Below are 22,445 nucleotides of genomic sequence, written 5' to 3'. Positions count from 1 at the left end.
GCCTTATAATGATGTATGTGGAGTCTCAGCCTAATTTCATCATAGAGCTAACAATTGGTGCTCATGTATGCATCTGAAGTTCTAGGCCATTGTTTTTGTTCATATGAATTTTTTTTTATCATTATAGTTGTCTTATTTTAAAATAAGATATTTAAAATAAGTGAGATTTTCAAGATGAATCCAAAGGCAATTTTCAACTAGATAATCCATGTTGTTCTTAAAAATTAGTAGTGGTATGATTTATTTAAGTGTGTTAAATTGGACACTTTATAATCTCTAGGATTTAAAACCTCAGACTATTATTTTCACTTTATCATCATCTTTAGCTAGGAAAAGACTGTGCAAAAATGATAAAATACAACTTTAGGTCAGTTATAGTAGTAGTTAAAACTCAACCTGAATTAATACAATATTTTAAAAATCTCCAGCTACTTTTTTAAAATAAATTTTTTAGAAGTTTTATAGTTTTATTTTTAAAATTAATTTATTCATTTATTTTTTAATACATCTTTTTGCCTCATTTAAGAACATATAGCTCTAATACAGAGGGAATTTAGTTTTAATATTACTTACATGTTTATGCTATTAAATATATAGTCTATTTAAATGTAACTAAATGACTCTGACCTAGCTTTTTAAAATGATTAATACATAAAATAAGTTTTGCTTTCATTTAAATATATCTGAGCACAAATGTTGTACTGTATAAAAATGGGCGTATACTAGAGGGTTCTGATGGTTTTTTATGTGAACAGATAGTTTACCTTACTAACAAGCTTAATGTTTCTCCCTTTATAAATGCAGTGGTTTAAAAGGTACATGTCTGGGGAGTTTCCTGGTGGCCTAGTGGTTAGGATTCCGAGCTTTCACTGGATTTCAATCCCTGGTCAGGGAACTGAGATCCCATAGCCGTGCAGCATGGCCAAATAAATAAATGGTACATATCTGGAAGGTTGGTAATTACAGTAGTCTTTTGAGTTCACTACCACTACAAGCTATTGTCATTTAATGATACTTTTCCCAAGTAACTGTTAAATAATCAGCCTTATTGAATTTTTAGTTCAATTTCTAAAAAGTAGTTAAATATAAATTCAGTGATAATATAACGTTAGTATCTCTAAAGGTATTTTATTTATTTATTTTTATTTTTAAAAATTTTAATTTAATTTTATTTTTGGCTGCGTTGGGTCTTCGTTGCTGTGCGCGGGCTTTCTCTAGTTGTGGCGAGCGGGGGGCTACTCCTTGTTGCGGTGCGCAGGCTTCTCATTGTGGTGGCTTTTCTTGCTGCAGAGCACAGGCTTTAGGTGTGCAGGCTTTAGTAGTTGTGGCACACGGGCTCAGTAGTTGTGGCGCACGGGCTTAGTTGCTCTGCGGCATGTGGGATCTTCCCGGATCAGGGCTCTAACCCGTGTCCCCTGCACTGGCAGGCAGATTCTTAACCAGTGTGCCACCAGGGAAGTCCCTAAAGTTATTTTAAAGTACCAGTTTGCTGGGGAGCCAGAGAATTATTTATGCTTCTGACAAATGTAGTGTTTGGTATAAACAACATTCATTTGAAGGACCCAAAGGTAGTTCCTGAGGTACTTGAAATGTATCATTCAATAACTACTGTATCTTTACATGGCCATGGTAATTAGGGTTTAGTTAGGGAGATAAAGCTTATATCTTAAAAATCAATTTGATCTTTTGGACTACTTTCTGACTAGAGTTGGCCAGGGATGGTTTCTCCCAGGTCTGTTATTTTGTGGAAACTTGGGTCTAGGCTAGGATAAGGTGGTATGAATGCTTCTGTTTTCTCTGGTGCATCCCCTGCTGGCCCAGGCCGTTATTGGAATTTCAAGGAAGTCAGATTGTTTGCAGCTAAAAGGTCATCTAAGAACAGAATCTGTACACTGGTAGAGAAGTTCGGAAGGTACTAGATGTTCACAAACCTTCTTGATCTGAGATTTGGCAAAGATTTTTCATGTCTAGTGACCATTCCTCCACCCCATATCAGGCCCTGTTCAGACATGTATACTCCAGATGTTTCTTATCACTGACAGTTCTGAAATCTTTAATTGATACTCTCTGGTCTTTATCATAAACTCACCCTTTCAACTTTCCTGCTTTATGTATTTGGGAACTCCAGAATCTGATTCTTCAATGCACCTACTCTCTTCAGTTCTTCAGCATTTCTCCTATCTTTACTTCTTTTCCTGTGCATCTTAGTTTTCATGATCCATCTTTTCAATCACTCTCTTGCTAGTACCCTTAAGTGACCACTTGTCCTTCATCTTACCCTGGTATATTCCAACCAAGGATGAAACTGTTTATCTGTGCCTGTCTATATGCTAATGGCTGAGCATAGCAGGAGAAAATCATGCAACTTGGCAGACTGGTACCTTTATAACCAATCAACCTCAATTAGGTCTTCAGTACTACCTGCCTTTCTTATTCTTATCATTTTTTTACTAGTCACTTCACTTACCTACTCTACTCAATAACAATTTTATATTTCTTCCCCTCTTTTCAAACCTTTTGCCCTTCTTCTCTGTCTTCTAATTCTCAGCTGATGACTCAAATAGAAGCAGTCAGATTGTACCTGCCTCAAATTTCCACCACCAAATTCATAGAATTACCAAAATCCACACTCATCCTCACCTCCTCTTGCAGTTGAGGAGCTGTCTCACTTAGCAAAGATCTGAGCCCTTCTCTTCAGAGGATCCCTCTGGATCCCATTCCCTCTGGTCTTCTCAAGTGTCTTCCCTTACTGTGTTTTAAATTCCTGCCTCTCTTGGATCTTTTCATCAGCACTTAAACATACTATAGTCTCATCTTTAAAACACTGGTACACTATACATTGTTCTATAGCTGTCTACCTATTTATAGCCAAATAGCATTAAACAATTTACTCACTGTCTTTACTTTTTCACCTCCCATTTATTCTTCAGCTGACTCCAATCTGTTTTCCATCCCCATCATTTCAAGGAAACAGCTCTCAGATTTCAATATTGCTAAAGTTAGTGGACATTTTTCTTTCCTGTCCTTATTTTACTGAACAGTATTAACAATTGAGCCTGCCTTGGAAATTTCTTGTTTTGGCTTTGTGGTTGCCACTTTCTTCTGGTTTTCATCCTACCTCTTACCCTTTCTTGAATCTTCCTTTCTAGATTTTCCTGGACCTCTAGGTGTTGGGGTTTTTCCAGGCCATCTTTCATCATTCTCCCTGTCTTCCCAGATGATCTTATGCTGCAACTTCATTTTTTATATATATGTTGATAACTTTCAAATTTATATCTTGCACTAAGTCTTCTGTTCGTTTTCAGATTTTTATACCCAGCTGTATACTTGTCTTCTTTACTAAGAAGCACTGGAAATTCAACATGTGCATGAACCTAATGTCTTCTCTCTCCAAACTGACCTTTCCTCCAGTGTTCCTGTCTAATTAATGATACCTACCCCTCCTCAGTTGGTTCTATCATAAACCTGGGAGTCATCCTTAATCTCTCCCTTAGCCCCCACATGTGCAGTCTTTAAACAAGTCATGTCAGATCTATTCCATAATATGTCCTGATTCTGTCCAGTTATTTCCATCTGCATTGCTGGCCTGTCTTATCCACATTACTATCATCTCCCTCTTAGACAACTCTAATAACCTCCTAACTGGTGTCCTTGCATTCACTTTTGCTTCTGTCTAATTGATTCTCCACATAACACTCTATTTAAAAATTTTATAATTTTAAGAGATCTTATCATACTGTTCCTCTCCTTAAAACATTTGAGTGGCTTCCCATCACTTTTATGGTAATGTCTAAGTGCTTTAATGTGGCCTACATGGTCCTCCATAATCCAACATCCCCTTCTTCAGGTTTATCTTTCTATTGTCCCCACTCTAGTCACAGTGACTATCTTTTAGTTACTCGAATATACCAAGTTCCTTCTTGCCTTGGGCTTTGTACAAGCTGTCACGTTTGCTTGAGGTGTCCTTTACACCTCTCTTTACTCTGCCTATTTATATTGTATTTATTCTTTAGGTCCCAGCATAAATTATACTTTCTCCTTGAAGTATTACCTGATATCCTGATATTCACAGATTAGCTTAAGTTATACTGAGAGCTTTCTGTTCTCTTATTTCTTAGGATTTACCACAATTATGATTTCTTGGGTGACAGTTTTTCATCTGTCTCCCCCACTAAACTAAAGTCTTTGAGAACAATGACTGTGTCTGTCTTATTCACCTTGATCCAGGGGTCTGGCTCATAATAAAAGTACGCAGTGAATATTTTTTGAATAAACTGAGTGGCTGAATACTTTTCAACAAAATGGAACAATGGAAAATAGTAAAACTAATTTGTTTTTTATAGCATTTCATTTAGATAGAAGAAATTCACCACCAAATAGTTTGACGCCATGTCTAAAGATTCGAAATATGTTTGATCCAGTTATGTAAGTATTATGACGAAAGGTACATGTAATTTTTATTTGGAATATTTGGCTGAAAAATGCATGATACTCTTATAATGCTGTCTGTAATTGAAAAATCTTCTACTTCTGAATCTCTAACTACCGAAATGTTCTGTTTTTCTCATTTCTTCTTTTCTGTTAAATTTCAAGCAAAGGTTTCACCAAAAGACACAGATGTATAATGATTTGTAAAACTTTTATAAATCTTTGCATTCACTGGGAATCCATAGCAGATAAATGCTTGAGTCAGATTAATGACAGATATGATGACAAACAACAGTACCCTTTATTTTTTTTTTTTTTTTTTTTTTCTTTTTGTGGTATGCGGGCCTCTCACTGTTGTGGCCTCTCCCGTTGCGGAGCACAGGCTCCGGACGCGCAGGCCCAGCGGCCACGGCTCACGGGCCCAGCCGCTCCGCGGCATATGGGATCCTCCCAGACCGGGGCACGAACCCGTATCCCCTGCATCGGCAGGCGGACTCTCAACCACTGCGCCACCAGGGAGGCCCAGTAGTACCCTTTATTAGATGTATAAGTCGTGTCTGCCACCGTTCTTTGCCTCAGTAGGCAATATAGATAGAAATATCTGCTATTTTAAAATTTCCAAATCCTACTCGTAAAAAGTTTTCTACAAAAATGTACATACCTTCCCCTCTACAAGACTTGTCCATTTACTGTTTGAGAAACTTTTCTGTCTATGTAATTACAACAACACATGCATCCAGAAAATAGCACAGTCAAAAGTTATTGCCTTAGAATCCATAATATTTCACATGTAAGCTGTAATAATCTTTAGAACTTGTCTCCTAGAGGTGACTACTTATCTGTCCAATGATAGGACAAGTCAAATTCTGTTTTTTAAAAAAGCTGACAGTAGAAATTGTATTACATATAAAATACCCATAAGTCCCATCTGATAGCTCATTTATTTCAAGAAGTAGTTGATATGGTAAGATTCCAAATAAGTGACAGCAAAATTGTAAATGTGACAAAGCACTGTCAGTACACACACACACACACACACACGCACACGCATCCCCTCCACTTTGCAGAGGTAGAAACAATTAACGGTGTGGTGATCCCTCTATTTGGAATCTTACCTCATACCTTAGGGATTAGGAAGTCTCTGCCAGTCCAGTATTTTATTACCTGAGATGAAGATTTACAATTTGAAGTGTAACAGCCTTTTCCTCGGACCCACCATCTATATCTCACAAAAAAAAGTGTGTGTTACTGTAGCGGGAACTCTTTCATAATAGTAAGGTGACTTACGTCACCTTACTTAGGTGACTTAGGTACAAGGTGACTTAGGTACAAAATGTTTGCCCTATATTCACACTTCTATTATTTTGGAAAAAAAGAAGCTCAGAATACACTATATACTAAGAATTTTCCTTAAGTTTAGGAATTTGAAAATGTCATTAAAAAATAATACTTTTACAAGTTTACTGTAACTCATTAAAGTGCTTATTAACATTTGTCTAGATAGAAAAGAGAAATGACTTTAAGTACGTAGGATTTTAAACGTAAAAATAACAGCACATTTATTCTGCTATAGTAGGCTGATCCTTCAGTGCCTCAGCATGTGCATTCTTAGACTGGAAAGTGAGAGCAGGGCTGGGACTTCTGAATGCTAATTATTTTTTAATCTACCTACTGTTAGTAACAAGCATTTATATACTGTTAATTCTAACTATATGGTTTTTAAACTATCCCCATTCTAGTTGGGTATATATATTGTAAAAAACAAAAGACTTCTTCTGAGTAGGAATATAGCTGTTGATTTTTTGTTTTTTCCCCCAGCTGTATTGAGGTATGATTGAAAAGTAAAAGTTTTATATATTTAGGTTGTACAACAGACCTTTTGAGGTTTTTTTTTTTTTTGCTCATTCTTTAAAAAAATTTCTTTTTATTGAAGTATAGTTGATTTACAATATCATCTTAGTTTCAGGTATACAGCACTGTGATCCAGTTATACATATATATGTGTGTGTATATATATGTATATATATATTCCTTTTCAGATTCTTTTCCCTTATAGGTCATTACAAAATACTGAGTGTAGTTCCCTGTGCTATGCAGTAGATCCTTGTTGTTTCTCTATTTTACATCTATTTTATATTTACTTTATGTATACATTATATATATAAAATAATGTGTATAAGTATATAGTGTATATAGTGTGTGTAAATTAATCCCCAAATCCTAATTTATCCCTCTCCCCTTTTCCCCTTTGGTAACCATAACTGTTTTCTTTGTGTGTGAGTCTCTTTCTGTTTGTAAATAAGTTCATTTGTATCATTTTTTTAGATTCCACGTATAAGCAATATCATATGATATTTGTCTTTCTCTGTTTGGTTTACTTCAGTTAGTATGATAATCTCTGGGTCCATCCATGTTGCTTCACATGACATTATTTCATTCTTTTCTATGGCTGAGTAATATTCCATTTATGTATATATACAACATCTTTATCCATTCATCTGTCGATGGACATTTAGGTTGCTTCCATGTCTTGGCTATTAATAGTGCTGCTATGAATATTGGATGAATATTGGGGTGCATATATCTTTTTGAATTATGGTTTTCTCCTGATATATGCCCAGGAATGGGATTGCAGGTTTATGTGGTAGCTCTATTTTTAGTTTTTAAGGAACTTCCATACTGTTCTCTATAGTGACTCTACCAATTTACATTCTCACCAACAGTGTAGGAGAGTTCCTTTTCCTCCACACCCTCTTCAGCATTTATTATTTGTAGACTTTTTGATGATGGCTGTTGATTTTTGTTTTCATTAATTTTTTAGGGAAATAGGGGATCAGTGGCATTTGGCAATTCAAGAAGCAATTTTAGAAAAATGCAGTGATAATGATGGCATTGTTCACATTGCAGTAGACAAAAATTCACGTGAGGTAAAGTAACTTTTACTATTGAATTCTACGTTTTGGATTTGTTGCTACTAAACTAAGACTATTTATTTTCTTTCTTCCCTTTTTATTTTTTTAAAAAATATCACAGGGTTGTGTATATGTTAAATGTCTGTCTCCAGAATATGCTGGGAAAGCTTTTAAGGCATTGCATGGCTCTTGGTTTGATGGTAAGAAATTTGAGTATGACAAACATTTTGAAAAGATAAATTATGGTTTACTGTTAAACTATACCAGATTTTAAATTAAAGAATCTTAGGTTAGCATTTTTAGAGTAATAATTTTAGATTATTTTGTGTTCATATATCTTTTACCACAGTTTGTTTTCTATTAAGCACATTCATACAGATCTAAAATATTATTTTTATCTTGCAACAGGGAAATTGGTTACAGTAAAATATTTACGACTAGATAGATATCACCATCGCTTTCCCCAAGCTCTTACTTGCAACACTCCCTTGAAGCCATCAAATAAACATATGAACTCTATGTCTCATCTTCGTCTTCGGACTGGCCTAGCCAATTCTCAAGGAGGTTCCTGAAAAGACTTTGTTCCACTCCTAGGACTGTTCTTTACAATAGGAAAATTCCTGTTTGGCTTCGTCTCCCTTTTTAAATGCTTTTTGTATGTAATATTTTTATTGAGTACAGACCTGTTTGAACGTTCCAGAAATCTTAAGGTTCCAAAGGGACTTAGCAGTGAAGCAGCAATGCTGAGTAGATAGAATAATTGTTTCATTCACTTTTTGGAGCTCAGTTAAGCCAATGCACTTAAAGTTTTGCATGAGGAACATTGACCTTATTAAGCATTTTCAGATGTGGTGGTTGTTATCTTTGCACCAAGGAGTGTTTGGATAACCACACAAAAGCATGGTGAAAAGGCTTCTTGTATTTCCATAATTTCCTGTAAACTAATGTTGTGAATTTTTGTATACAGTCACCTACATAGTTCCTTACAGGCTAATGTGGTAAAACTGTTAATTTCCCAATTTAATCTTAGGTTTCTATTGCTTGTAAGAGATTCATTTGCTATAGCTGGAATATGGGAAAATCAGTTTGGGTTTAGTGGTTACATATAAGTATAAGTGGATGTACATGTACTTAAACTGGCTTTTGTATATATGTATAAATGCTGGTGATGGCGAAAGTAGTCTTGTTTTGTGAGGATGTCTGCATTAAAGCAGTAAAATAAGCTTCCTATTTTATTCATAATCTAATGTATATATATACGTATGTGTATATATGTGTGTATGTATATATATATGTATGTGTATATGTGTATATATACACACACATATATACATATGGCTGTACTATCATATAGATCAAACAGCCAAACACCTGGAAGTATTAGATAAAAGTTTAAAATATCTTTTATAGGTTTTATATAAAAATGTCTGAGTATGATATTGTGTGAAAGTTCTGATACCAGTTGTAAGGGATTCAAATTTATGTGAGCAATAAAAAAGCAATTGGCAGATATTGGAAAAGTATTTTGTGAAAAACTGTATTTATTATAAATACTAGGGCTATGACATAGTACCATTGGGATTAAGTCATTTTCCCAATCTATTTATAATTTAATGAGATGTTAGCTTCCCTGTTGTATGTCAAGTTTAAAGCAGGGCACATTGTTGCAGCAAAATGTGTATTTGAGAAATTATATTTGCAATTTTGGGTCATGAAAGTTTGCAGTATAGTAAATGCAGGAGTGATGGTTGCTTTGTGCCTCAGTATTTACTTTGTTTCAGTGAAGTTACCTTATTACTGTTTATGATTTCAGATTAAAATAGTTACAGAGCAAAGTTTACTTGTAATGTAACAATTGGCTTTTTAAAAATAACCTGTTGATATGTCATTGTCAGTCCAAACGAATATGTGAAACAGCTGGAATTGTACCAATTTTGATTTTGTTTAAGGCTCAGTTTTCTTTTTTTTTTTTTTTTAATTGTATATGTGTTGGGTTTGCAGCATGAACTTGCACAGTTAATGCACGTTTTCTGGTTAAGTAAACATGATGCACACTGTTCTGTAACAGAAAACCCTATTGTGCCTTACCTATGTGCTTTTGTGGGCACCATGTTTATGAAGAATAAAAAATGATTTGTTATCTGAAGAGAATAAATTTTAAATTCTCAGTTTATGTCTCAGATGCTAAAGTGTGAAAATATAAATATATATATAATATATAAAATAACCAATCTTTGTGTATTTTATGTGCATCACAGTGATTTATCTGTGCTTAGTGACCCCATATTGTGACCTGTTATAAGAGTGAATGTAAAAAATAGTTGTGGCATTTTAAGAGGTCGCCTTTTGATGCAGATGCATCTTTTTCTTGCTTCTAAAACATATTCCATGTAAACATTGTACATTTATTATTGTAATATATACTTTTATGCAGCTTATTTTACCTGAAACTGTTAAGCTGACCAAGATCCCTCCCTTCAAGACAGATGGGAATGTGTATAATAACTAGATATTTGAGAAGTTCTGAAGTTTGATGTAATCTGTTACTTGTCCTGTTTAAAAAAAGGAAAAAATTCTAATTAAAAATTTATTAGGTTTTTTTTTAAATGCGTCTTGGCTTTTAAAATTTTTTTTAAGTGCCCTGTGTCTTTATTTTATTTTTTTTACCAGTGAAAATAGATGCCTTTATTTTTAATCTTTTTTGGTATCTGTAAATATATGTATGATTATAAAAATGGATGAAGACCCTGAAGTTAATTTTAACCATCCATTCCTCAGCATCTTTTCTTTATGAAAATGTCTTTGTCTAACTTTCAAGTGTTTGGCTTAAAGTGGGGCAAGAATGTAAATCAGATGTATCACTAAAGCTCTACTTAGTTTAGCTAAATTTTTTTTTTTTTTTTTTTTTTTTTTGGCTATGTTGGGTCTTTATTGCCGCACGTAGGCTTTTTCTAGTTGCGGCAGGCGGGGGCTACTCTTCTTAGCGGTGCATGGGCTTCTCATTGCAGTGGCTTCTCTTGTTGCGGAGCATGGGCTCTAGGCAGGTGGGCTTCAGTAATTGCAGCATGTGGGCTCAGTAGTTGCAGCATGCAGGCTCTAGGGCACGTGGGCTTCAGTATTTATGGCTCGTGGGCCCTAGAGCACAGGCTCAGTAGTTGTGGCGCATGGGCTTTGTTGCTCCGTGGCATGTGGGATCTTTCCGGGCCAGGGATCGAACCCGTGTCCCCTGCATTGGCAGGTGTCTTCTTAACCACTGTGCCACTAGGGAAATCCCAGCTAGACATTTTTTCATAGCAAGACTTTCTCAAAGGAAGCCATTCTTTTACACATTCTAGCTCAAACTCCTTATCATAAAAAAATAGTTTATGGGCTAGCTACTTTGAGTAGCATTGGTTTTGATTTTTTGATGGTTTAATCAACTAAAAAGAAGACTTGACTTAGTTGGTAGACTTTTATTGATTGCTAACAAATGTCAGGCACTGTTACATATTAGGGATGCAAAGATGAAAAAGACATGGCAGTCTTCAAGATGGTCACAATCTAGAGAACCTAGGGCAGCTAAGTTAAAAGATAGTGTGGAAAATATAGTGAGAGAAGAAAGCAGAATAAATTCTGGGAGATTAGGGCTTCCCTGGTGGCACAGTGGTTAAGAATCCGCCTGCTAATGCAGGAGACACGGGTTCAAGCCCTGGTCCGGGAAGATCCCACATGCCACAGAGCAACTAAGCCCATGCGCCACAACTCCTGAGCCTGCGCTCTAGAGCCCGTGTGCCACAACTACTGAAGCCTGCATGCCTAGAGCCCTGCTCCGCAACAAGAGAGGCCACCGCAATGAAAAGCCTGCTCACTGCAACAAAGAGTAGTCCCCACTCACTGCAATTAGAGAAAGCCCACGGGCAGCAACAAAGACCCAAAAATAAATAAATAAATAAAATTTAAAAAACTTCTGGGAGATTAGAGAGGTAGCTTATGCATCTTAATAGATTGAGAAGACATCAGGGCAGATGAGGTAAAATTTATCAGACACTTCTTAATTAGTATAGGTACAATGGTAAGTCTCTTTTCCTGTGAGCTCTTAGGGAAGCTTCTGTTCTTGTGATGAGCTCATAAAAATTAATATGTTGAAACCTGAGTTATTATAAAATCCATTTTCATGCTCATTGGTCGGTAGAAACCTGAATATCTTGTGAATATAGAAGCCTGATATTGCACTTTGTTATATTTTCCTTGTGTGGATGACAAGTTGTGATTTCCAAGTGAACAGTGTCTTGATATATCATTTGCCCAGAACATTTCCTTTAATAAGATTGACCTTGCAATTCTCATTCCCTGCTCCTAGTGACATTACATTACTGTAGGTCATCTACATGGCTTCTTCGCCCTTTTTTCCTAGACATCTTGGCAAGTCACTTCTTCCAGATGACTCAACAAAAGATGCTAAATCAAGCAGAATTTTGGCAGCCACTCTTTTGGAAAGGATGCTCAAGAACAGGTACTTAACTGAAAATTAGAAACCAGAAGTTGTGCTTTAAAGAAACTGAATGTCCATAATGCTCATTCTACTGGTCTAGTGAGCATAACTAGCTACTGCCTTTAAGCCCCACTGGAGAAACTTTATGACTAGGAATACATCCTGATGGTAGATTTCTGTACCCAAGAACCTCTACCAGGGGCAGCAGGATAGACTCATTTTGTTGATTCTTAGACTTTAATGCCAGTAGAACCTGAGTACTTAGATTTACCGTTTCTTCCATGGGTAGACATTGGAGACCTGCACATGCTCCTTAAAGTTGGAAGGAAGTCTGTCTGGGCATAGAGAGCACATGAAAAAAGATCGATGAGAAACAACCTAGTGCATGTATAAACTACAAGCAATTTCTTATGGTTGAATTACTCAGTACAAGACAATAAATAGAGAGAGGAAAGGTAAGTAATGATCAGTTCATGGAAAGCTTTGTAGGTCACATTCTGAAGTTTGGATGTGGGTTGTTAAAGGAAGATCAGGTGAGGATTTGTCGGGATGAAAAATGGAGAAAGGATTTGAAAAATAGAGATAAAATGGGAAGGACTTGATTAATTGGATATTGATAGAGAAATTGATGTCCAGTTTTCTAATGTAGGAACTCTGACCATCCCAACATTTGGAGAATAGGTGGTAAGTAACAAGTTGGACGGGAAAAATGATCAACTGAATTTTTGGATACTTGGAGATTGGGATGGAATATTCATCCATCCCAGTATTCAGGTGGATGTTTCTAGTAGGTGATTGGATTTCCAGTTCTGAGGTATTTTGAGAAAAATCTGAGCTGGAGATACAATTTGGGAGTTAAAACCACAGAGGTGAATCAGATGACCCAGAGGGAGAGAGTCCATATAGAGACAGAAATTTAGTTTAATCCTAATTCTGCCATATTTAGCTATGTGGGCCTCAGGTGGAGGTTTGGGTTGGGGTGAACTATTAAGAAAATTTCAAAACAAATTAAGAAGGTGGAATTTGAAAAGGTCTTTGGGGTGAAGTTGAAGTAGAAATTTAGTATGACTATCACATTTCTGGGTTGGGCAACTGGTTAGATGGTGGTGACATTCCCTAAATTATGGATGGGCAATTGGCGGGAGCCAGATGCTAGAGTGCTAGATAAGACTTCCCAGAATTGCGAATGTTAGGCAAAATAATCCTTCTGACTTTTATTTTTCTGTTGTAGGACATTGTTGGAGGATGAATGATAGGGGACAGTCTTTTTTTTTTTTTTTTTTTTTTTTTTTTTGCGGTATGTGGGCCTCTTACTGTCGTGGCCTCTCCCGTTGCGGAGCACAGGCTCCGGACGCGCAGGCTCAACAGCCATGGCTCACGGGCCCAGCCGCTCCGCGGCATGTGGGATCTTCCCGGACCGGGGCATGAACCCGTGTCCCCTGCATCGGCAGGCGGACTCCCAACCACTGCGCCACCAGGGAAGCCCAGGGGACAGTCTTTGAGAATCTCTCTCCAAAAAAACAGAACTGTTAACTTACATAATGTTCTAGCATTGTCTTTGATTCTCTGGTATTCATTAGAAATTTTCCTGATTTGTAGAAAATGAGATGTTGTGTAGATCTGTAAACCTGTGACTGTCAAGGAATAAATACAAAAGTTGGTTTTTAACTAGGACTGTTTATAAACGGTTTGCCATGCACCCAAAGCTAGGAACTTTGTTGATGTGTGTTATACATTTATAAAGCCTTTGTAAACTAGTCGAGTCTTATGGGCCTGGAAACCACTTTTTTTTCTTGGCGACTTCATTTCTCCTTTGATTTATTGAGTGAATTAAAAAATTTAACTCCAGAGGGCAGTTTTATTTTTATAGTTCCAAATGCTACAATATTTCCTTTTACTTAAAAAAAATTTATGTGGACATTTTGAGATTTCAGTGGCACTTTATATCCTACTGAGTAATAGCCAAAACTCAAGTTGGTCTTCAAGGCTTGCCTTTATCTAGACCAGTGCTGTCCAATACTTAATATAATGTCAGGCATGTGTAATTTTTATTTTATTTTATTTTATTTATTTATTTATTTATAATAAATTTATTTATTTATTTTTGGCTGCGTTGGGTCTTCGCTGCGGCGAGTGGGGGCTACTCTTCGTTGCGGTGTGCCGGCTTCTCATTGCGGTGGCTTCTCTTATTGCGGAGCGCGGGCTCTAGGTGCCCGGGCTTCAGTAGTTGTGGCATGCGGGCTCAGTAGTTATGGCGCATGGGCTTAGTTGCTCCGTGGCATGTGGGATCTTCCTGGACCAGGGCTCGAACCCGTGTCCCCTGCATTGGCAGGCGGATTCTTAACCATTGCACCACCAGGGAAGTCCAGGCATGTATAATTTTAAAATTTCTGATGGCCACATTAAAAAAAGTAAAAAACAGGTGAGATTAACCTTAATACATTTAATTTAGCCTTATATATACAGGATATTATTATCTCAACATGTAATAGAAGCTTTTATTAATGAGCTATTTTACATGCTTTGATATCTAGAATATAAATTACTCTTACAGCTAGGGTGACCCTGTGTTGTGTGACTTACAGTGCTAAAACTTGTACAGATGGTCACCTTATTTACAGCCCATCTTAATTCAGATGCTGCATTTTTATTGAAAATACTTGGTCTATATTTAGGTTACATAAAATCTACTGTTTGAAAAAAAGTTTATTCATATATGTAGGTTCTTCCAAATATACTTCAAAGTGTTCCTATAACTGAATCAGGTATCAGTTGTTAAATTTACATTAATTCAAATTAAACCTTCAGTTCTTCAGTTGTACTAGCCACATTTTAAGTGCTCAGTAGCCACATGTAGCCAGTGACTACCATGTTGACAGTGCCAGTCTTGAACAACCTGTACCTTTCTAGCTAAATCCTAGTCTTCACACAGCCACCATGCTCCAGCTAGACTGCACTGCTTGCCCTTCTCCTTCATATCTAACTTTTGTTTGATTCTGCCTTTACTGGCATTGTTCCTGTTGTTCTTTTTGCCTGAAACATCCTTCATTTCCTGCTTCTGTATACCCAAATGTTGCCCATCCTCTAGAATCCTATACAAATGCCTCTTCCAGGAAGTGGAAGATCTCTGGTTGGAAGTAATTCCTATCATGTACACTCCTGAAATATTGATATTCATATTCACTTCTCGTGGTTTTGGCAGTTTCTATCTTGTATTATGGTGTTCCCAATCCATTCTAGTTTGGCTTCTGTCCTCATTGCTCCTCTGAAATCACTTCTAGAGATCACCACAAATTTCTTTTTGCCAAATTCAATAGTCTTTTCTGTGTCCTCACCTTTCTTTGAACTCTCGGCACCATCTGACATAGCTGATCATTATCTCCCACTTTACTTAAAAATTTTTATTATGAAATGATTCACACATATTAGAATATATATGAAGTATATATTTTACTTACATTTTGAAGTACAACATCGTTTAAGATATAGAACATTAACTTTGAGGCACCTCTGTGTGTCCTTGATACTTCTCTCTCTTTCCTGACCACTATCCTGAATTTTGTATTAATAATTCTTTATTTTTCATTATAGTTTTACCACTTATTAATGTTGGTATTTATCCATTCAACTACAGACATTTAGATTATTTTCACTTTTTTACTATTATAAACAAGGTAGTTATGAACATTCCTTCTTGAATGTGATTCCAGCTGCACATATTCAAGTTTCTCTAGGTCAGTGATACTCAAAAAGTATGGTTCTTAAATCAGCAGTATGAACATCACCTGGGAACTTGTTAGTCCAAGCAGATTTTGGGCCCCACTCCAGCAAATGTGAATAGACTAAATGCTCTGACCAAAAGACACAGGCTCACTGAATGGATACAAAAACAAGACCCATATATATGCTGTCTACAAGAGACCCACTTCAAACCTAGGGACACATACAGACTGAAAGTGAAGGGATGGAAAAAGATATTCCATGCAAATGGAAATCAAAAGAAAGCTGGAGTAGTGATACTCATATCAGATAACACAGACTTTAAAGAATGTTACAAGAGACAAGGAAGGACACTACATAGTGATCAAGGTATTAATCCAAGAAGAAGATACAACAATTATACATATATATGCGCCCAACATAGGAGCACCTCAGTACATAAGACGCATGCTCACAACTATAGAAGAGGAAGTGGACAGTAACACAGTAATAGTGGGGGACTTTTAACACCTCATTTACAGCAATGGACAGATCATCCAGACAGAAAATTAATAATGAAACACAGTCTTTAAATGACACAAAACACCAGATAGATTTAATTGATATTTATAGGACATTCCATCCGAAACAGCAGACTACATTTTCTTCTGTGTACATGGAACATTCTCCAGGACAGGTCACATCTTGGGTCACAAATCAAGCCTCAGTAAATTTAAGAAATTGAAATCATATCAAGCAGCTTTTCTGATCACAATGCTATGAGATTAGAAATAAATTACAGGGAAAAAATGTAAAAAACAAACACATGGAGGCTAAACAATACATTACTAAATAACCAAGAGATAGATCACGGAAGAAAGCAAAAAATACCTAGAGACAAATGACAATGAAAACACCTCGATCCAAACCTATGGGATGCAGCAAAAGCAGTTCTAAGAGGGAAGTTTATAGCAATAGAATCCTACCTCTAGAAACAAGAAAAGTTTCAAACAATCTAACCTTACACCTAAAGTAACTAGAGAAAGAAGAACAAACAAAACCCAAAGTTAATAGAAGGAAAGAAATCATAAAATCAGAGCAGAAATAAATGAAATAGAAACAAAGAAAACAATAGCAAAGCTCAATAAAACTAAAAGTTGGTTCTTTGAGAAGATAAAATGGATAAACCTTTAGCCAGGCTCATCACAAAAAAGAGGGAGAGGACTCAATAAAATTAGAAATGAAAAAGGAAAAGTTACAACAGGCACTGCAGAAAGACAAAGCATCAGAATACTACAAGCAACTCTGTGCCAATAAAATGGACAATGTGGAAGAAATGGACAAATTCTTAGAAAGGTATAAACTTCCAAGACTGAACCAGGAAGAAATAGAAAATATGAACAGACTAATCACAAGTGACGAAATTGAAACTGCGATTAAAAATTTTCCAACAAACAAAAGTCCAGGACCAGATGGCTTCACAGGTGAATTCTGTCAAACATTTAGAGAAGAGCTAACAGCAAACCTTCTCAAACTTCCAAAAAATTGCACAGGAGGGAACACTCTCTAACTCATTCTACAAGGCCACCATCACCCTGATACCAAAACCAGACAGAGATACTACAAAAAAAGAAAATTACAGACCAACATCACTGATGAATATAGATGCCAAAATCCTCAACAAAATACTAGCAAACAGAATCCAGCAACACATTAAAAGGATCATACACCACAATCAAGTGTGATTTATCCGAGGGATGCAAGGATTCTTCAGTAAACACAAATCAATCAATGTGATGCACCATATTAACAAACTGAAGAATAAAAACCATATGATCATCTTAATAGATGCAGAAAAAGCTTTTGACAAAACAACACCCGTTTATGACAAAAACTCCAGAAAGTGCGGATAGAGGGAACCTACCTCAACATAATAAGGCCATATATGACAAACCCACAGCAAATATCATTCTCAATGGTGAAAACCTGAAAGCATTTCTTCTAAGATCAGGAACAAGACAAGGATGTCCACTCTCACCACTATTATGCAACATAGTTTTGGAAGTCCTAGCCTCGGCAATCAGAGAAGAAAAAGAAATAAAAGAATACAAACTGGAAAGAAGTAAAACTAACTTTGCAGATGACATGATACTATACATAGATAATCCTAAAGATGCCACCAGAAAATTACTAGACCTAATCAATGAATTTGGTGAAGTTGCAGGATACAAAATTAAAGCATAGAAATCTCTTGCGTTCCTATACACTAACAACAAAAGATCAGAAAGAGAAATTAAAGAAACAATCCCATTCACCATTGCAACAAAAAGAATAAAATATAGGACTTCCCTGGTGGTGCAGTAGTTAAGAATCTGCTGCCAATGTAGGGGACATGGGTTGGAGCCCTGGTCCAGGAAGATCCCACATGCCGCAGAACAACTAAGCCCCTGTGCCACAACTACTGAGCCTGCGCTCTGGAGCCCATGAGCCACAGCTACTGAGCCCATGTGCCACAACTGCTGAAACCCCCGCGCCTAGAGCCTGTGTTCTGCGAAACATAAGCCACTGCAAGGAGAAGCCCGCGCACCACAATGAAGAGTCGCCCCCACTCGCCACAACTAGAGAAAGCCCATGTGTATCAATGAAGACCCAACACAGCCAAAAATAAATAAATAAAAATAAATTTATAAAAGGAAAAAAAAGGCATAAAATACCTAGGAATAAACCTACCTAAGGAGGTAAAAGACCTGTACTCAGAAAACTATAAGACACTGATGAAAGAAATCAAAGATGACACAAACAGTTGGAGAGATATACCATGTTCTTGGATTGGAAGAATCAACATTGTGAAAATGACTATACTACTGAAAGCAATCTACAGATTCAGTGCAATCCCTATCACATTACCAAGGGCATTTTTTACAGAAGTAGAACAAAAAATCTTAAAATTTGTATGGAGACACAAAAGACCCTGAATAGCCAAAGAAATCTTGAAGGAATAAAAAACGGAGCTGGAGGAAACAGACTCCCTGACTTCAGACTATACTACAAAGCTACAGTAATCAAGACAATATGGTACTGGCATGAAAATACAAATATAGATCAATGGAACTGGATAGAAAGCCCAAAGATAAACCCATGCACCTATGGTCAACTAATCTATGACAAAGGAGGCAAGGATATACAAGGGAGAAAAGACAGTGTCTTCAATAAGTGGTGCTGGGAAAACTGGACAGCTACATATAAAAGAATGAAATTAGAACACTCCCTAACACCATACACAAAAATAAACTCAAAATGGATTAAAGACCTAAATGTAAGGCCAGACACTATAAAACTCTTAGAGGAAAACATAGGAAGAACACTCTTTGACATAAATCACAGCAAGATCTTCTTTGACACACCTCCTAGAGTAATGGAAATAAAAATAAACAACTTTGACCTAATGAAACTTCAAAGCTTTTGCACAGCAAAGGAAACTATAAACAAGATGAAAAGACAACCCTCAGAATGGGAGAAAATATTTGCAAACAAATCAGTGGACAAAGGATTAATCTCCAAAATATACAAATGGCTCATGCAGCTCAATATCGAGAAAACAAAGAACCCAATCAAAAAGTGGGCGAAGACCTAAATAGACATTTCTACAAAGAAGACATACAGATGGCCAATAGGCACATGAAAAGCTGCTCAACATCACTAATTATTAGAGAAATGCAAATCAAAACTACAATGAGGTATCACCTCACACCGGTTAGAATGGGCATCATCAGAAAATCCACAAACAACAAATGCTGGGGAGGGTGTGGAGAAAAGGGAACCCTCTTGCACTCTTGGTGGGAGGGTAAATTGATACAGCCACTATGGAGAACAGTATGGAGGTTCCTTTAAAAAGTAAAAATAGAATTACTGTATGACCCAGCAATCCCACTACTGGGCATATACCCTGAGAAAACCATAATTGAAAAAGACACATGCACCCCAATGTTCATTGCAGCACTATTTACAAATAGCCAGGTCATGGAAACAACCTAAGTGTCCATCAACAAACAAATGGATAAAGAAGATGTGGTACATATATACAATGGAATATTACTCGGCCATAAAAGGAATGAAAGTGGGTCATTTTTAGAGACGTGGATGGACCTAGAGACTGTCATGCAAAGTGAAGTAAGTCAGAAAGTGAAAAATAAATATTGTATATTAATGCATATATGTGGAATCTAGAGAAATGGTACAGTTGAACTGGTTTGCAAGGCAGAAATAGATACACAGATGTAGAGAACAAACATATGGACACCAAGGGGGGAAAGTGGGGGTGGTGGGGGCATGGTGGGATGAATTGGGCGATTGGGATTGACATATATATATTCTAATATGTATAAAATAGATAACTAATAAGAAACTGCTGTATAAAAAATAAAATTTAAAAAAAGTCTAATTTCTTTCAGCAGTGTTTTATAGTTTTCAGGGTATAAGTTTTATACTTCTTTTGTTAAATTTATTCTTAGGTGTTTTATTCTTTTTGATGCTATTATAAATGGAATTTAAAAAAAATTCCTTTTTTAGATTGTTCATTGCAAGTATATAGAATACAATTGGTATTTGCTTATTGATCTTGGGTCCTGCCACCTTGTTGAACTTATTTATTAGTTCTAATTGGTTTTAGTGAATTCTTTAGAATTTCCTATATATAAGATCATGTCATCTGTATAAAACGTAGTTTTAATTTTTCTAGATGCTTTTTTTTTTTTTTTTTTTACTTACTTGCCCTGGCCAGAACTTCCCATACAGTGTTGAACAGATGTGGGGAGAGCAGATATACCTGTCGTGTTCCTGAAATTAGAGGGAAAGCATTCAGTCTTTCACCATTAGGTATGATGTTAGCTTTCGGTGTATTGTGTCTTCATTTCACTGACCTCAAAGTATTTACTCATTTTCTTTTTTCAAGTTGAGGAAGTTCCCTTCTATTTCTAGTTTGTTGATTGTTTTTATCATGAAGTGATGTTGGATTTTGTCAAATGCTGTCTCTGTGTCTGTTGAGATGATCATATGATTTTTGTCCTTTATTCTACTGATAACAGGGATTAATTTTCAAATGCTAAACCAATCTTCCATTCCTGGGATAACACTCAAGCCATAATCATGGTGTATAAACCTTTTAATATGTTGGTGAATTTAGTTTGCTGGTATTTTGTTGAGGATTTTTGTATCTATATTCAAAAGAGATATTTGGTCTGTAGTTTTCTTTTTTTGTGAGGTCTTTGTCTGATTTTGGCATCATGGTAATACTGGTCTCAGAATGAATTGGGAAGTGGTCCCTCCTGTTTTTTGGGAGAGTTAGTGAAGAACTTGTATTAATTATTTTTTAAATATTTGGTAGAATTCACTATTGAAGTCATCAGGCCTTGGCCTTATAGGCAGTTTTTTGATTACTAAATCAGTCTTTTCATTTGTGATAGGTCTATTCAGATTTTCCATTTCTTCGAGTCAGTTTCAGTAGTTTGTGTCCTAGGAATTTTTACATTTCATTTGTTTTGTAATTTGTTGGTATATAGTTAGTCATAGTATTCCCTTATAATCCTCTTAATCTCTGTAATGTCAGTAGTAATGTCCCTTCTTTTGTTACTGATTTAAATAATTTGAGTTTTCTTTTTTTCTTGGTCTGTCTAGCTACAAGTTTACCAATTTTGATATTTTCAAAGAATCATCTTTTCCTTTGTTGATGTTGCCTATTGTTTTTTTTTGTTGTTGTTGTTTTTGTTTTTGTTTTTTTGTTTTTTTGCAGTACGCGGGCCTCTCGCTGTCGTGGCCTCTCCCGTTGCAGAGCACAGGCTCCGAACACGCAGGCCCAGCAGCCACGGCTCACGGGCCCAGCCGCTCCGTGGCACGTGGGATCCTCCTGAACCGGGGCACGAACCCGCGTCCCCTGCATCGGCAGGCGGACTCCCAACCACTGCGCCACCAGGGAAGCCCGCCTATTGTTTATCTATTCTCCATGTCATGAATTTCCACTCTAGTCTATTATTTCTTTCCTTCTACTTGTTTTGGGTTTATTTTGCTCTTCTTTTTCCAGTGTCTTTAGGTGGAAGTTTAAGTTATTGATTTGAGAACTTTCTTTCTTTAATATGGGCATTTACAGCTATACATTTCCTTCTAAGCACTCCCTTAGCTGTGTCCCATACATTTTGATATATATATATTGTGTCCTCATTTTCATTCATCTTAAAGTATTCTAATTTCCCTGTGGTTTCTTTTTTGACCCATTGGTTATTTAGAAGTTTGTTGTTTCATTTCCACATATTTGTGAATTTCCCATATTTCTCTCTGTTATTAATTTCTAATTTCATTCCATGCAGTTGGATAACATACTTGTTTGATTTCAATTTTTTTTAACCTTTGAAGCTTGTTTTATGTCCTAGCATATAGTCTATCCTGAAGAATGTTCCATGTGAACTTGAGAAGAATATATATTCTGCTGTTAAAAACTCTAAGTCACAAGGGTTCAGCTGGTGCTCTTTGGGTCACCACTGGCTCCCACATCTGATTATATCTTTGATTTTCTGCTTTTGTTTCACTTTTGGCCTCTAAGGATTCCTCTTACTTTACTGCCAGATCAGTAATTCACTTTAAAAGATGTTTTTCATGTTTAATCCAGTAAAAAAGATGTTTTATTTTGGGAGGTTTATTCAGGATGTCTTATTCCATCATATTGCTGGAAATAAGTTCTGTTATGCTATTCATTATTGTCCCCATCTTTGAAAATCATTCATGCTCTTTACCAAAAACAATTCCTGTCTTGGGATTGGTGCCTGCATGTTGAATAGGGGTATTCTGTTTTAGATGGTGATTTGATGGATAGGTACACTGTTATCACCTATGAATAAATTCAACAAGTAATATATAAGATGTATGTGAGGAAAACTTTTCTAAAA

At 36.3% G+C, this 22,445-nt stretch overlaps 1 protein-coding gene across 1 annotated transcript in view; it reads left to right on the top strand.

Annotated features, from left to right (window-relative positions):
• Positions 1-9,966, top strand: part of LEMD3 (LEM domain containing 3) — a 68,032-nt gene extending 58,066 nt beyond the window's left edge. The window contains exons 10-13 of the mRNA XM_081249226.1: positions 4,344-4,425; positions 7,250-7,355; positions 7,462-7,540; positions 7,749-9,966. Of these exons, the coding sequence (XP_081105352.1) occupies positions 4,344-4,425; positions 7,250-7,355; positions 7,462-7,540; positions 7,749-7,912 (431 nt within the window). The 3' untranslated portion in view covers positions 7,913-9,966. The remainder of the gene's footprint in view (positions 1-4,343; positions 4,426-7,249; positions 7,356-7,461; positions 7,541-7,748) is intronic.
• The last annotated feature ends 12,479 nt before the right edge of the window (positions 9,967-22,445 follow it).

The sequence above is a fragment of the Mesoplodon bidens genome (assembly GCF_964165515.1).
Source record: "Mesoplodon bidens genome assembly, chromosome: 11".
Classification (NCBI taxonomy): Eukaryota; Metazoa; Chordata; class Mammalia; order Artiodactyla; family Ziphiidae; genus Mesoplodon; species Mesoplodon bidens.
Note: the sequence above shows the minus strand (reverse complement) of the source record. Positions and strands in the feature narration are given on the sequence as shown.